Source organism: Heteronotia binoei, unplaced genomic scaffold (genome assembly GCF_032191835.1).
Source record: "Heteronotia binoei isolate CCM8104 ecotype False Entrance Well unplaced genomic scaffold, APGP_CSIRO_Hbin_v1 ptg000047l___fragment_1, whole genome shotgun sequence".
Taxonomy (NCBI): domain Eukaryota; kingdom Metazoa; phylum Chordata; class Lepidosauria; order Squamata; family Gekkonidae; genus Heteronotia; species Heteronotia binoei.
In genome coordinates this window covers 1,019,004-1,036,543 of record NW_026799982.1, presented here as the reverse complement: position 1 = coordinate 1,036,543, position 17,540 = coordinate 1,019,004, and the positions used below count along the sequence as shown (strand labels likewise).

General features: G+C 46.8%; 1 protein-coding gene across 1 annotated transcript in view; it reads left to right on the top strand.

Moving 5' to 3' along the window:
- The window catches only part of LOC132590491 (protein PRRC1-like), a 57,453-nt gene that overhangs the window by 17,487 nt on the left and 22,426 nt on the right, over positions 1-17,540 (top strand). Inside the window, exons 4-5 of the mRNA XM_060263398.1 lie at positions 6,680-6,843; positions 15,298-15,400. Coding sequence (XP_060119381.1) covers positions 6,680-6,843; positions 15,298-15,400 — 267 coding nt within the window. The remainder of the gene's footprint in view (positions 1-6,679; positions 6,844-15,297; positions 15,401-17,540) is intronic.

The following is a 17,540-nucleotide window of genomic DNA, read 5'->3' as shown; positions in this document are numbered from 1 at the left end:
GCTCTCTGAAATGTGCTCGGCCTCTGGCAAGGCGCAGCTTAAACAGATTATGATATATGCTACATTCCATGAATTACAATTGGACAAGAATTTTAAAGGAACAGAAATGTCAGTATTTGGCAAGGTGAAATCTTTTAACTCCTGTGTTAGAGGTCAGATTAAACAAGCACCACATCTATAGTGCCATATTGTTTTCACTAGTTTCTCCCAGTTATATCCCATACCAGAATGTACCATCAAATCTTTCTTAGTATACCTAAATATTCTTAGTACACCTAAATCAGTTTCCAAACTTGCTGGCACCCCCCCCCTTTATTCTCCAAACTTATTTGTTCCTCTCCCCCCCCCCCCACCTGCAAGAAGGTTAGCAGTCGGGAATGAGAAATAATTATAAACTTGCCATCTGACTTTTTAAATTTAAGTATAAGTTGTACTATTTATATATTTTGTTTTTATGACTTGAAGTTTTTATTATATGTTGCATATTTCCCAGAGCCCTGTGGTAGCAGGGATTGGGTGATTCATAAATTTAATAAATAGTAATAATACTATATAAGACAAATAATTATATCCAGGGACATTGCTTAATAGGTGCCAATGTAGAATTTGAAAAAGGAGTAAAATGCAAGACACATGTCACCCTATTGTGTCTAACCTTGTCATGATCTGTGAACAGACTAGCCCTCTCAACTGCATTGGCATGATTCTTAGCATGCTGTATGACCAGCTGAAGATAGCCCCTAGCTCTAAGTTCACTCTCCATCTTCTTGCAATCGTGTATATAATCAATAAGTTGCATAGCATTTCTATTAACCCCAAAAAATTGACCATACAGAAGTTTCCTTCTTAATTGAGTTGGGAGAAATGACTAATAATGGAGTAGAACAAAGCAGGAGTCAAGTTGCACCTTTAAAGACCAACAAACTTTTATTCAGAATGTAAGCTTTGTGTCCATGCACACTTTTTCAGACGAGTTCCTATCCGTCTCCTTCCTAAAAACCCGGATTGCCAGTCTGTTGTTGTCTGTTCTATACACTGTTCTATACACTGACATATCCAAGAAAACCACAACAAAGATAAAACTCTCCATGTTAAAACACAATTCTGACTATGTAATGATTATGTAGTATCAAAATACAAAAAGAGTATCATCAATACAAAACATATCAGTCATGCAGAAAGTTAAAACCTCATTAGTTCCACAATGCTACTATTGTCCTTATATAGTAGTATATATAGTAGTATATATAGTAGAGTATTAAACTGAGTGAGTGGGTGAGAGGAGCAGAATACGTGACTGCGTGATCTGAGATTGGTGACCTGAGACTCTGTATAGATCTTTGGTAAATGATGTCGAGTCAAGGGATTCCAGTGTTCCTGGGGAGGAGAAAGTATAGCGGTGGGAGCAGGCAAAATTGGAACGGAAGGAGATTGAGACACAAGAGGGCTCGTTCCTCTTCCAGCCTGTGCCCATTCCAAAGATAGCAGGTAGAAGGGCCAAGTGGAAACACTCGCCTCCATCCCTGATATTGCGCAATGCCAGGTCCATAAGTAATAAAACCTCAGCCCTGCAGGATTTTTTTTATCAGATAGGACATGGACCTGGTTTGTGTGATGGAGACCTGGGTGCGGGATGGGGAGACAGTGGCTCTCTCCCAAGCAGCCCCTCCTGGGTTCTCCGTTCTTCATTAGGTTCGGACTAGCAGGTGAGGGGAAGGGGTGGCTATTTTCATACGGGAGGATTGCTCCTTCAGGGTAAAGATCGTAGGGATAGAATGTGCTGGCCTGGTGTGGGATGTAGGGGAGAGTTTAGCAATCTGGCTGGTGTATCGTCCGCCTAGTGCACCAGCCGGTACCCTACCGTCCCTGATGTAGGCTGTAGCAGGCTGGGCATTGGAGCACCCTCGGCTTATAGTCTTGGGTGACTTCAATGTCCATGCTGAGGACGCAGCTTCCACTCGGGCAATGTACATAGTGCTTTCCATGGCACCACTGGGACTCTCCCAATATGTAACAGCGCCCACGCACCAGGCTGGGCATACATTAGACCTGATCTTTGTGGCAGGAGTTGGAGTGGATCAGATTTCTGCTGAGGCGGTGCCATGGTCTGACCACTATGCCCTGAGGGCTCATGTGAATACACCGCCTCTACCCTGTCTAGGTGGTGAGCAAGTTTTAGCTCGCCCACGTAGCCAGATGGACCCTTTGTGACTTCAAACGGCTATGCGGGATCCCTGGCCCTCTGGCGACACGTTGGATGAACTGGTGGAGAACTGGAATAGCCAGCTCTCCATGGCCATCGACGAGATCGCTCCCTGACATACTCTTCATCCTCGTTCACGATCCGCTCCATGGTATACCCTTGAGCTGTGATCAATGAAACGGCGATTAAGACGACTAGAGAGACAATGGCAACATACTCGTGATGAAGCTACGAGAACATCCTATAGGTCATTTATGCGGACCTATGAGATGGCAGTTGAGGCCACAAAGAAGAATTACTTTGCGTCCCGGATTACATCTGCGACCTCGCGCCCAGCACAATTGCTTAGTATAATTCGGTCACTAACAATTTTACAGCATGGTAAACAAAATATTAGAGAATTGGAAATTAGCTGTGAGGCTTTTGCGAGCTTTTTCGCAGATAAAGTCTCGTCGCTCCGACATGACCTTCCCACCATACTTGATACAGTGAAAGAACTTGGGGCACTGAGCACGTCTTCTGGTCCAGTTCCTGATTCCTTCAGTCCACTCAGCCTGGAGGAAGTCAACAGGATCCTTTTAGCTTTACGCCCTATGACTTGTAGGTTGGATCCGTGCCCATCCTGGCTTATAAAAGCTAGCCAGGCGATGCTACGTGAACCACTGCAAGTATCATCAATAGATCCCTGATAGAAGGGATCTTTCCCATGCCCTTAAAGAGGCTGTGGTCCGTCCCTTCTTGAAAAAACCATCTGCAGATCTGGCCGTATTGGCGAACTATTGGCCGGTATCAAACCTTCCCTTTTTGGGTAAGGTTATAGAGCGGGCGGTGGCAATTCAGCTACAGGGATTCCCGAAAGACACTTCCGCACTGGATCCATTCTAGTCCAGCTTTTGACCAGGTCACGGGATGGAGACAGTTCTGGTCGCTCTCATGGATGACCTCCTGCGACATCTGGATCGGGGTGGCTCAGCAGTGCTGCTATTATTGGACCTGTCAGCCGCTTTTGATACGGTTGATCATCAGCTACTGACTGGCCGCCTTGCCGACGTGGGGATTCAGGGGTCCGTCTTACAGTGGTTGACCTCCTTTCTCCAAGATCGGGGACAAAGGGTGGTGATAGGGGAGGAGTAATCCCAGAGGCACTCACTCACATGTGGTGTGCCTTAGGGTGCGGTTCTGTCCCCGATGTTATTTAACATCTATATGCGCCCCCTTGCCCAGATTGTCAGGAAGTATAAACTGGGTTGTCAGTAATACATAGACGACACCCAGCTCTATCTATTGATGGGTGGCCAGTCCGACTGTACCCCGGAAAATCTGGACCTGGCTCTTCAAGCTGTAGCATCCTGGCTCAGGCTGAGTTGGCTGAAATTGAATCTGACGAAGACGGAGGTTCTCTACCTGAGCCGGGGTGGTCCAAGGGGAGGGGTCCAGCTGCCGGCTCTAGACGGGGTGCCATTGATACCGGCCCCTAAGGTCAAGAGCTTGGGCGTGCTCCTTGAGTCCTCCCTTCCAATGGAGGCCCAGGTAGCAGCCACTATTAGATCCGCCTTTTTTCATCTTTGACGGGTGTGGCAGCTGGCTTCTTTTCTGGAGCACAATGACTTAGCAATGGTGATCCATGCGACGGTCACCACAAGAATAGATCACTGTAATGCTCTCTACATGGGGCTATCCTTGACGCTGACTCGGAAACTACAGTTAGTGCAGAGCACTGCGGCACGGCTATTAATGAGGCCCCTTCGATGGGAGCACATTCAGCCGGTGCTGAAAGAGCTGCACTGGCTACCTATTGTGTTCCGAATCCGTTTCAAGGTGTTGGTATTGACCTTTAAAGCCCTTTATGGTCAGGGACCTGTTTATCTGTGGGACCGCCTTTCCCCATATATTCCCCAGAGAGCACTGTGCTCAGGGACAAAAAAAATCTGCTGTCCACCCCTGGACCAAAGGAGGCCAGGTTGCGTTTGACACGAGCCAGGGCCTTCTTGGTTGCAGCACCAGAGTTATGGAATGCTCTCCCGGAGGCCATAAGGGCCCTGCGGGACCTTCCTACATTCCGCAGGGCCTGTAAGACCAGCTTTCGATGCTTAAACTGAGAGAGAGCTGCCACCTGACATCAGCTAGAGTTCCTGGTGACCAACCGTCTGAAAAGCAGAACCGCCAACATAGTAATGGTACAGCACCGTGGAATAGTTTTTAAATTTTAATTGTATTAATGTTTTATAGATTTTATTGACTTATTGTATTAAATCGTGTAAACGACTGTTGTAAGCTGCCCTGAGTCCGCTTGCGGAGAGGGAGGGATTTATTTTATTTTATTTTATTTAGAATTTATATCATGCCCTTCCCACGAGTGGCTCAGGGCGGCTTCCAATAATAGATCCGACATAAAAATTAAACAATATTTAAACATGTAAAGGATTAAACATTTAAAACAGATAAAACAGATAAAACCTTAAAGATTAATAAATATTCCAAATATATATAAAAGAGATCTGGCAAGTGCATTAAATTCTCAAGCTAGGTATAGGCTAGCCGGAAGAGGATCGTGTTACAGGCCCTGCGGAACTGGACAAGGTCCCGCAGGGCCCTCACCTCTTCCGGCAGCTGATTCCACCATGTAGGGGCCATAACAGAGAAAGCCCTTTCTCTGGTGGATTTCAAGCGGACTTCTTTCGGCCCAGGGACAGTAAGGAGATTTTGTGTTCCCGACCTCAGTACTCTCTGGGGAACATGAGGGGAAAGACGGTCATTCGAGTAGACAGGTCCCAAGCCATATAGGGCTTTAAAGGTGATAACCAGCACCTTGTACCGGACTCGGTACATCACTGGAAGCCAGTGCAGGGTCCGAAGGCCCGGCTGAATGTGTCCCCACTTTGGGAGATCCAGTAACAGCCGGGCCGCGGATAAAAGTCTAAGGTAAATAAATAAATAAATATATGGCACAAAGCCACTATATTATATTCCAGTGCTATATTTGAGAAAAGGAAAAATATTCTATGTGGAATATAATATAGTGGCTTTGTGCCATATGAGGACAGTAGTAGCATTGTGGAACTAATGAGGTTTTAACTTTCTGCATGACTGATATGATAATACTCTTTTTGTATTTTGATATCATCATTACACAGTCAGAATTGTGTTTTAACATGGAGAGTTTTATCTTTGTTGTGGTTTAGCAGCTTTTCTGTGGTCCCGGCAATACTGTGACGATATTCAAGAAAGCAACAGAACTCCCATCCACCTTCCCTGAAAATTTAATGTTAGTGTGAATCCCATTCATCAAAAAATTGTTCCTGTGTTCACTATCTCTTAAAATCAAGAAAAAAGCCATCTTTATATCTCTTATATACAATAATCTTGTCATGAAATGGACTACAGTCTTTGTGACAAATAGTTTGACTCTCAAGCTCAGCCATAATAAGTTAGCCACACTCAGTGAAAAGCTACTTCTCATTGCAAGCTCTCTGATCTGTAGATAAAAGCCATCTTCAAATTTGAATTTTTTCCCAAAAATTATATCAGTTAATTCAAATAGAAAATAAGTAGAGGGATCTAGATTAGTGCAGTTATCCAAAATTTGATGTGCCTCCTCTAACAGAATGCCTGTATACAATGAGGCTGCATCTAGAGTAACCAGTACAATCTCTGTTGGAATCTGCTTACTCTCTAACTTGGGTATTAAAAAATAAAAATATAGAATCTTTGCTGATAAGTAACAGTCATAATAATGAACTGCAACATAAATAGATTGCTGTGTCCCATGACTCACAATAGCCATAGAACTTAACTTTTTACCACAGAATTTTGATTTTTTTTTTTAAACACATATATTTAAACCACCACTGGTTGCAGACCTAAATGGTCTCTATGTTTTTAGTGAATCAGAAGCTAATATTCTAAGTAATTTTTCCTGAGTTAATGATTCCAGAGAAAGAGAGAGAAACCTTTGGGAACCTTTCAAAAAGAAAACAATCCTTATTTTCAAGTAATATCCTACAAATAGCAGTCACTAAACACGGTTATTATTCTGTAAATTTCTACCTCAATTTATTTTAATCCTCCTAAATCTGTCTTTACATAGTCTTTTCTAATGATCCTTTCAATCTAGTGTGGTTGTTGTTTCTGTGTTTCATTTATAACATTTTTCCTCTCTTCTCCCATACCAAACTAAAGAACATATTTTCACTGAGAAAAAAGTTTAATTGAAATATGTTCTGTAAATAGCTTTAATATTCTGTCTATGCATATGTCTGTTCTCCATGAAAATGACTCTCCAAAACCTTTGCTCCTAAATAATTCATTAATCTTCTGAGTAGTATTGGTTTAGTAGGAATAGGTTTTATTTTTAAACTAGTATATGCCATCAAACCCATACTGTTTTCTGAATGGAAGAATTAATTTGTACAGTAAGGAATCCCAGGTTTCAACAGAATGAACTGTGATGTATTTATTTGTACTGTTGTTTCTCAGGTGTCCTGACAACTGCTGTAACACAGCAGACTTCTATACCATCATCATTAGCACCTGGTACTGGAAGTGGCTCCACAATTACTTTCCCAGAGGAGCGTGAAGACCCCAGGGTAGTTGGCATACCAATGGAATCATCTGCTGGAGGACTGTGGGGCTTTATAAAGGTAATTGTCACTTTATGTTTACAATCCTGATAGAAATATTTCTTAAAAACACTTTGAAGTGAAAGCAAATGAATTGAAATATTTGCAGTTAGCAATTAGAACAGGCCTGTATAACATAGTTCTCATGGGATGTGACACCTATCTTGACTAATGTTAGTCTCTAGGGCAGGGGTCCAAATCCCTTTCCTAGCTCCCACCAAGTGTTTTTTAGAAAGTGATTGTAGCTAGGTGAGATTCTTGCCCAGTGCGGTATCTGATTGGCCATTGGAGATCTGATTGGCTGTGCAGATTAAAATCACATTCTTTTAGGGTTGCAGCCCCCAGGTCCAGGCAGGGGATCCCCCACTTTTGGAGGCTTCTCCCTGTTGCTGGCCAGCTGGCTAGTGAGGGAACCCCCACCCCCAAACAGCGATGTCACAATGACATCATGCAAAAGGGATGTCATCATGCTGGGGATGTTGCACTGGGATGCTCTGATTTGGGGGCAAAACTCTATGGTTTGAGGGCAGTTTTACCATAGTGTTTTGCCCTCAAACCAGAGCATCCCCACATGATATTCCTGACGTGATAATGTCACTTTCATTGTCAAAATGTCTGGCACAGGTTACTTTCAGTCACACAATGAAGATACTTATGTTGTGGTGGCAGTTACTGCCAAAGCAGTGGGTTTTTAAAAAAAAAATCTGTACAGCCAATCTCCGAAGGTTATTCAGAAGCCTTGCTGGGCTAAAGCCCCACCTGGTCCTGCCTATTTCCTAAAAATACTTTATTCCAGAAGAGACACCACATCAATAACTTCTGTTCTATTCTGTCCACTCTAGGAAATGGAACCGCTTGCAAGGGTGGAATGATAAACAACATGGGCAGGATACTATTACAGCTCTGGGAGTAGCTTTTTCTACCCCAGCAGTGCTGGATTTTCTTATCCCTGCTAGATGAAGCAGGGAAGAGCCTGTATCCAAAGAGGCAGGCCAGGATCTTTAGCAATTTGGTACTGGGAACAAGATCAAGAAATATGGTTTTCTAAAAGCCATAGTAAAAATACCAGTGCGTGCGAGAAAGAAGGATAATATCCAATGACGTTTGCAGCATGTAATAATGAATCCTTTAATTGATGATATTTGTAACCTGCTTTCTCCCCAAGGAGCTCTTGGCATTGAACATGTGATCTTATTTTCCTTGCAATGTTGTGAAGTACTTTAGGTTACCAGATCACAAGTAGTCAAAAGTCATCCATTAATTTTATTGCTGATTAGCAATGTAGTCATATATTAGCTCTGTCTATAGCTCTGTCCCTTTAAATGCTTCCTTCCTTCATTGGAAACAGTAGAGGATGAGGCAGCTCCATTGGGTGGTCCAGTTTAAACCGGGCTGCCCCGCAAAATCCCAGCAGAGCCTGCAGGGAGAACTTTCCCTGCAGGATTAGCTTCTTGGAGGACTCTTTTGGGCAGTCCAGTCTATGTCGAGTTGCCCAGCAGAGCCTGCGCAGAGAACCTTCATCTGGGGCTGGCTCCTCTTTGCAACTGGGGCTGGCTCCTCTTTGCAACCTGTTTTCAGCCAAGCTGCAAAGAAGAGCAAGCCCAGGATTGGAGGGGGTGGCAGGAGTTGATAGCTGCACACCACCTTGGCTGGGGCTGGCTTCTCTTTGGAGCTCAATTTAAACTAAGCTGTAAAGAGGGGCCAGGCCAGGATCAGCCAAGGCAGCAAGGAGCTCCCACCACCCCAGCTGTTCCTCTTGTCTTTTTCTTCTCAGGCTCATTGGACCCAGAAAAATTCAGGAATCCCAAATATTTACTGAATCCGAATACCATTCCAGTATTGGGATTTAAGAATACTGGGAAATATCAATATTTTTCAGGTTCCATATACCCAAAAGTGAAAAATACTGGCTTTTTTACACATCCCTAGGGCTAACTATGGAGTAGCAATCCGGCAATACACTGCTTCCTGAGACATTGTTAACTAAGCATTGTTTGCATTTAACTATCCTTGGAGGACTTGTTAGATCTTCTTCGTGGTCTCTGTGCAGTCCCACACATGGGTCTTGCCGCAGGCAATGGATCCATTCCTCGGAGTTCCAATAGCTCGCCTATAGCGCTTTTGGCGCGCTCCCCTCCCGCTCTGGGGAGCAGGCAGCGACCGCGCATGCCTGGAGCGGGGGGGGAGCGCCCATTCCACTCAGTTTCTTCCTTTCCGCCGCCCGGACAACACCTTCCTCGCTGCGCTCTTCCTTAGCTCGTCTTCTCCTTGGCCTTCGCTCTCTACTTCGACTGGTATCGCTTTTTCTTCCCCCTTTCTTCGTCCTAAAAAAAAAAAAAAAAAAAAATTACTTATAAAACAACCGCTTCTGCGCTTTTTTCTTCCTTTTCCAACCCTTCTCCCCTCCCTCCCCCCCCCCCCCTACCGTCCGGGGCGTATGGAAGGGAAGGTTACTTTCAAAAAGTGTAGGCACTGTGGAGCTAAAATCCCCACCACAGACGGCCACAGTCACTGCCTGTTCTGCCTCGGGGAAGGCCATCGGGTCGACGCTTGCCCGCATTGTGCTAACTTCGGCAAGCAGGCACGCAAAAACCGCGCTGCACGACTACAGGCCTTCCTCTTAGAACGGTCCTTGCGGGCTATGCCTACTTCCGACCCGCCGCCTCCCCCACTTCGAGCGGGAGACTCGGCTTCCCCGGCCGCGCCTCAGTCTCAAAAGACGCACAAGTCCGGGAAACGACCTCCGAAGCACGCCGAATCCGGCCATAAGTCTTCGAAAAAACTGCGTCATTCCGAATCGGAGTCGGCGCCTAAGAAACCTCGACATTCGGATTCGGCGCCTAAGAAACCTCACCATTCCGAATCGGCTCGCCATTCCGAATCGGCGGACTCGGCGCCCATAAAGCCCCGTGACACTACGGCCTCGACCTCCATGGCTTCGACTGCTCAATCGAGTTCAGCTCAACCACTCCTGCCGCCCGAGTTGTCGACCCCTGTAGATGTCATCACCGACATGCCTCGGCTTACACCTCACACCTCCACGGCCGTGGAGGTGATTCCAATTCGGTCTCGGTCGCCCTCCGTCCACAGCGTGGTACCTTCAGAGATCCTTGAACCCGACCGTACCACCGACCCGACACAGACCTATCTACGCTCATCTCTACGACCGGAATCTTTCCAAGATGTTGCGCTTTCTCCGTTGTACCGTGAATCGGCAACTCAAGTATCCTCCCACCGGATTAGAATCCGATCACGCTCTCCGCGTAGCCGGCACGACTCCGGTTCCTCCGTTTATTTTGAGCAACAAGATTACTATTCCAGACGGCGATATGAATACTCTCCTCTCTCCAGATCACCTTCACCGAGACAAGGCCGATCTCGTCACCAATCCGCTTCTTACACCAATTGGGACGTCCATCATAGATACCAGGAGCCAGACCCTTACTTCCATCGTGATACCGCTACTCCACGGATCCGTTATGGAGGGTCGCCTCGGCCTCGCTACACGCGCCCAACTCGACGCGAAGATTCACCTCAACTCCATTTTGACCGCCCTTCTCGACTTCGTGACCCTCAAAGTCACTTCGAGTACTCGCCCAGACTCCTTAACCGCCTCCTATCATCGGAACAAGAGGCTGGCCCCTCGCATCAACGCCGGGAGCACCCTCGGTACCGAGACGTGGCGAAATCTCGTACTGCTTCTGCCACCGTATCCGTGGCCCCGGACTCTCGACTTCGGTCTCCTTCCAAGACCTCGGAGCCTACAGCTCCCATCTCGGAACCGGCCATTCCTCCACCCTCTCCCTCCACGGCAGCTTCCTCCTCGGACAGAGAGTCCCCAGCCTCTTCGGATTCGGAAGACCACTCTCCATCTCTTCCTTCCGATCCTGCACAACAGCTCCGGCTCTCTCCTTCGGATGCATCCAAGGCGTACCTCAACCTAATTACTTCGATGGCTGAGGCACTGAAAATACCCCTCCAGGCGGACTCCCCCAAGGTGTCGGACATGGTACATGACTTGGTGCAGTCCGACTTTCCGCCCGGGTCCTTCCTTCCTATGCTACCGGTGCACTTGGAGGGTCTTCAGGAGGCCTGGGACAAACCTGCCTCAGTACCCCCCACTTCAAAGAGGCTGGACTCCCTCTATCGAGTCCATGCCCCCGATGCTAAGTTTCTAGCCTCACATCCGGCTCCGAACTCTATTATTGTTCATTCGGCCATGAAGACCAAACCCTCCAGACATCCCACGCCTCCGGACCGTGAGGGAAGAAAATTAGACACTTTGGCAAGAAAGATCTTTACTCTAGCCTCCACCAACTCGAAGCTTAACAACTACCTAGCATACTTCGCGGCTTATACCTTCAATCTGGCGAACCAATTCACACCACTCATACCCTCGCTTCCTGACTCCTCTCAGAGAACAGCCTCAACCCTGGTTTCTGAACTCTCCAGGGTCTCCAAACAACAAATTAATTCAATTCGCCATGCGGTCTCCTGTTCCTCCCGCGTCTTCGCCTCCTCAGTTGCCTTGCGTCGTCACGCTTGGCTTAGATCCACTAATCTGCAACCTGACATCAAGCAGAAGATAGAGGATCTCCCCTTCGACGGCCTGGGCCTCTTTCATGCCTCTACTGATGAGGTCTTGTCTTCCGTTGACGACGGTCGCAAAAGGGCCAAGCGCCTAGGAGTATCCCAACCAGCTTCACAACCGTTCATTCGCAAACAACCTTGGAAACCATCTTTCCAAAGACGCCAACGTTCCCCTAAGCAGACTGAATACTGGAAAAGAAGACCTACACAACAAAAGCCTTCTTTCCAACAAAGGCAGCGCTCTCAGCAGACCAAAAAATCATCCCTCCCTGCCAAGCAGTCTCTTTGACTTCCCCATACAGTCGCCCTACCCCACGCGTCTCTCCCCATTCTACAGGACTTGGAGCTCTATTACCACCGACTCCTGGGTACTCACCATCGTACGCCTGGGGTACGCAATCGAGTTCGCTTCACTACCTCGCCACCACTACTTTGTCACTACCCCCCCATCCCATCACCTCCATCAGGAGATTCTGGACTTGCTCCAGAAAAAGGCCATAGAACCTGTTCCCCCCCAACATCGGGGAACGGGGTTCTACTCAAGGTACTTCCTGGTCCCCAAGAGGGATGGAGGCAAGCGTCCTATTCTAGATCTTCGGAAGCTAAACAAATTCATCGAGTACAGGAAATTCAGAATGATCTCGCTGCAGTCCATCTTGCCCTTGATTCCAAAAAATTCCTGGATGGCTTCCCTAGATCTTCAGGATGCTTACTTCCATGTGACAATCCGACCTCAACATCGAAGATATCTCCGGTTCGCGATGGGCCAACATCACTACCAGTATGTTTCCCTACCATTCGGCCTCTCCACTGCACCCAGGGTTTTCACCAAGTGCATGGCGGTGGTGGCAGCTGCTCTACGGATCCGAAATATCACAGTCTTCCCGTACATAGACGACTGGCTCCTCATTGCACCAACACCAAGTCAGCTCGAGTCCAATCTCCACGCAGCCCTTCTCCTCCTGTCTTCTCTAGGCCTGAGGGTGAATGTCACCAAATCGCACTTCACCCCCACTCAGCATCTCAACTTCATAGGGGCTCATCTCCGCACCTCTATACACCGCGCCTTCCTCCCCGAGGACCGCGCTCTGACGATCATCAGCCTTGCCAGGCTGGTCCAGCTACAACCTATCCAACCGGCCCTCACTATCCAACGCCTTCTAGGCCTGATGGCCACTACTACAGCAGTCCTCCTCTTCGCCAGGCTACGAATGAGACCACTTCAGCTCTGGTTTGTACGTGCCTACCGTCCTCATGTGCAACCTCAGAGCACCCTGCTCACCGTTCCCAGGAGAGTCCTTCCTTCTCTCACTTGGTGGACCGTCCTCGACAACCTCCTCGAGGGCATGCCGTTCCTACCAACTACTCCAACGGCTACCGTGACAACAGATGCCTCCATGTGGGGGTGGGGAGCCCACTTAGAAGGCAAGACTGTCAGAGGTCTCTGGACTCCTCAGGAGAGGACCTTGCACATAAACTGTTTAGAACTGATTGCTGTACACAGAGCTCTCCAATCGTTCCTTCCTCTCATCGGGGGTCAACACATCCAGATCTCCACAGACAATATGGCAACAGTCTTCTATGTAAACAAGCAGGGAGGCACCAGATCTCTTCGACTGTGCCGCATAGCCATACTGCTCTGGGAATGGTGTATCAAGCACAACATCCATATGACTGCAATCCACCTCCCAGGCGTGGACAATGTTCTGGCCGACTCACTAAGCAGGCTACGCATAGACGACCACGAATGGTCCATCAATCTGACCTACCTTCGTCGGATCTTCACGTGCTTCGGCACCCCCAGGGTGGACGTCTTTGCCTCCAGGGACAATGCCAAATGTCATCGCTTCTACTGCAGGAAGGGCAACGATGCCTTCCTACATCTTTGGAGAGGTCCCCTCCACTACATTTTTCCTCCAACCCCCCTAATGACACGGGTGTTGACAAAGGTCGCACGGGATGGCACGGACTGCATCCTTATCGCACCGTGGTGGCCACGGCAACCGTGGTTCACCAGACTTCTACAAATGTCACAACACACTTACCGCCGCCTTCCGACCGTGGGAGATCTCCTATCGCAGGCAAACGGCCAGGTACTTCATCACAACCCTCGGGTTCTGGCCCTCACTGCCTGGAGGATACACTCGCCTGCTTCTCCACCGAGGTAACCAATATCCTTCTCAACGCAAGAAAGCCTTCCACCAGACTTTCATACCAACGCAAATGGAAGCGCTTTTGCTCCTTCGTCACACCCTATCATCTAAGACCAGAGTCAACACCTCTAAACCTGATTCTAGATTATCTCTTATCCCTGCAAAAATCAGGCCTGTGCTACTCTTCACTTAAAGTACACCTCTCTGCCATCTCGGCATTCCATGACACCATTGATGGCAAGACGGTTTTCTCTCACCCCTTATCCAAATCCTTCCTCAAGGGAATGCTACACCTACATCCACCTGTTAAACCGTTCGTTCCAACGTGGAGTTTATCCCTTGTTCTTTCCTGTCTAATGAAGACACCCTTTGAACCCATGGCGACAATACCGCTCAACCTTCTTTCCTGGAAGACAGCACTACTAATAGCCCTTACCTCTGGTAAGCGGGCAAGTGACTTATGTGCCTTCCGACATGACCCTCCCTACACCATCTTCCATAGGGACAAGGTTGTCTTACGACCAGATCCTGCGTTCCTCCCTAAAGTTGTCTCCAAGTTTCATCTGTCTACTTCCACGTCGCTACCAACGTTTTTCCCTAACCCAACAGACCAAGGGCAGCGGTCACTACATTCTCTGGATGTCAGAAGGGCGTTAGCCTTCTATCTGAATCGTACACAACCTTTCTGTAAGGACCCTAACCTGTTTGTGGCCTATGGTAAACCTCGCAAAGGACACAAAATTTCTACCCAGAGACTATCTAAATGGGTAGTTAGTGCCATCAGGTTGTGTTACGATCTGGCTAAACAGCCTCCTCCCGAAGGCCTTAAGGCTCACTCTACTAGAGCGGTCTCGACGTCTTCGGCCTTTCTACAGGGCGTCTCTCTAGAGGACATCTGTGCGGCTGCATCGTGGTCCTCTCCTTCCACGTTCGTCTCCCATTATGCCTTGGACGTTCGTGCGAGACGAGACGCTTCCTTCGGCCAAGCAGTCCTCCGATCCATCTTCCACTGAAGTATAGTGAGTGCTTTTTGCTTCTGCCCCTAGGTCTTCGAGTATGATGTGGTATTTTTATGTGACTAACTATCTTCTTTTACCAGCACCCTCCTCCAGGTTACTCAGCTGGCTAGTCACCCATGTGTGGGACTGCACAGAGACCACGAAGAAGATAAACAGGTTGCTTACCTGTAACTGATGATCTTCGAGTGGTCATCTGTGCAGTCACACACGCCCACCCAGCCTTCCCCGCTGCTGGCCTCTTGTAATTGTTATCTAACTTTGTACAGTGTCTGTGTCAGCGGCGGCTGGAAGAAACTGAGTGGAATGGGCGCTCCCCCCCCGCTCCAGGCATGCGCGGTCGCTGCCTGCTCCCCAGAGCGGGAGGGGAGCGCGCCAAAAGCGCTATAGGCGAGCTATTGGAACTCCGAGGAATGGATCCATTGCCTGCGGCAAGACCCATGTGTGTGACTGCACAGATGACCACTCGAAGATCATCAGTTACAGGTAAGCAACCTGTTTATTTCGTTCTTTTTCCCAAAGGCAAATAGGTAAAAGAGGGATGCAGCAATTCCTAATTTAGTTACCCTGTTGCATAAAAGAAATCGCAAAAGGGATCAATGCAATTGTATGACAACAGAAATGGTGAATCTGAAGTTTTAAAGTTATATGCAAATATAGCCACAGTGTGAAAGAGAAGACCAAAGTGAATTTAATGACATGAATTTCTCCTGCAGGGTGTAGCTGGAAATCCTATGGTGAAATCAGTACTTGATAAAACCAAACATTCTGTAGAGACCATGATTACAACACTGGATCCTGGCATGGCTCCTTACATCAGTAAGTGAATGTTAATAGGAACTGTTGTGGTATTTGTAAATTCAGATTGAACAACAGGGATTATCTTGAAACCTCTTGTGGGGAAGGGTAGACATCCCAATAATGAAATATCTTTTGGTGAGATGTGTGTCTTTGATTTGAAGTGCTGGAAGCTAAGGTGTTACTGTTTGATGCTCTTTGGCATTGCTGACAAAGCCAAGAAAGGTAACAATGGTGCAAGTTTTCCACCTGCATTCTTAACATGAATAAAGTTTGCTATAATAAGTAAAGAACCTCAAAGATTTAGGGGATTAGCTCAGATAAGGAACTATCAGGGCAGTGTAATAAGTTTGCTGATAAAATCTCTGATCTCCTCCAATCTGGATATCCGTATTTTTAATAACAAGCCTGATTTGTGGTACCAACTTATCCATATTTGATGGATAGTTTCAGGTGAGCTTTTCTTCTGGAGTGGATGGAAGTGTGAAACCTACAACTTCTAAACTGGATCTGTGCCCTTCATGGCTAATTAAAACCTCCCCTGCATCAGTTGGTTTGACAGAATTGTTAACACCTCATTATTGGAGGAAATTTTCCTTTCAAAGTCAGAAGATGCTGCAATAAGACTACTATGGAAGAAACTGTCATTGCCTGTTGATGATGTTAACTGTTATTGTTTCCAACCTTCCATGCCTAGGCAAAGCAGTAGCAAAGCATCTCCAGGAATACTTGGAGGAGACATCAGCTCTTGACCAATTTTAATCTGTCTTCAGACATGTTTTTGGTAGTGAGGCAGTGCTTATTGCTGTGGTGGAGAGTTGCTGACTGTGAAATGCTGAGGGGAATTCCTCCTTGTTGATTTTATTGGACATAGCAGCTTTTAATACTGTCAATCATACCATTTTAATAGAGCATCTAGAAGGCATAAGAATAAAAGGTTTGGCATAAAATAGCTTTTCTCCTGTCTGGCTGACAGTAACCCAAGGGTGACTGTTGGTGATAGATTGTCATATGTGGAATGTGATCTGTGGTGTCGCTGAGAGATTAATCCTTTCACTGATGCTCCTTAACATCTATGTGCATTCTTTGGTGGAGGTTATCTGGAGGCTTGGAGATGCATGTACATGTAATGCACAACAATAAATTTATTTATCCAAGCCACTAGAAGCAGTAGTTTTGGTGCTAAATCAGTGCCAGGGAATGGTGGTCAAGTGGTTAAAAGAGAACAAGCTGAAACTGAATCCATGAACAACAAAGGTGATGCTGGGTAGAGGAGACCAGTTGTATACAGTCTAAGCTGATAGTGTAACAGCCTGCTTCTCTGACTTAGTGAAAAGCCTTGAAGTAATAATAGAGCCAATTCAAAAAAATTAACTTGGATTCTAAGACTTTGAATTATTGTATTATATGGACTTGGACTTTAAAACTGGATTGACTTTAAGATTTCAAACTTTAGAACTGGTACACTTTATATGAGTTTATAGTTCACAGAATCATAGAGTTGGGACTTCCAGGTTCATCTAGTTCAACCCCCTGCACAATGCAGGAAATCCACAAATACCTACCCCAAATTCATCGCTGTCAGATGGCCATCTAGCCTCTGTTTAAAAACCTCCAAGGAAGGAGAGCCCACCACCTTCCGAGGAAGCCTGTTTCACTGAGGAATCGCTCTAACGGTCAGGAAGTTCTTCCTAATGTTGAGCCGAAAACTCTTTTGATTTAATTTCAACCCATTGGTTCTGGTCCTACCTTCTGGGGCCACAGAAAACAATTCCACACCCTCCTCTATATGACAGCCCTTCAAGTACTTGAAAATGGTGATCATATCACCTCTCAGCCGCCTCCTTTCCAGGCTAAGCATCCCCAGCTCCTTCAACCTTTCCTCATAGGACTTGGTCTCCAGACCCCTCACCATCTTCGTCACTCTCCTCTGGACCCGTTCCAGCTTGTCTATATCCTTCTTAAAATGTGGTGCCCCAAACTGAGCACAATACTCCAGATGAGGTCTTACCAGAGCAGAGTAAAGCAATATCATCACATCACGTGATCTGGACACTATACTTCTGTTGATACAGCCCAAAATTGCATTTGCCTTTTTAGCCACCGCATCACACTGTTGACTTATGTTCAGCGTATGATCCACTAAGACCCTTAGATCCTT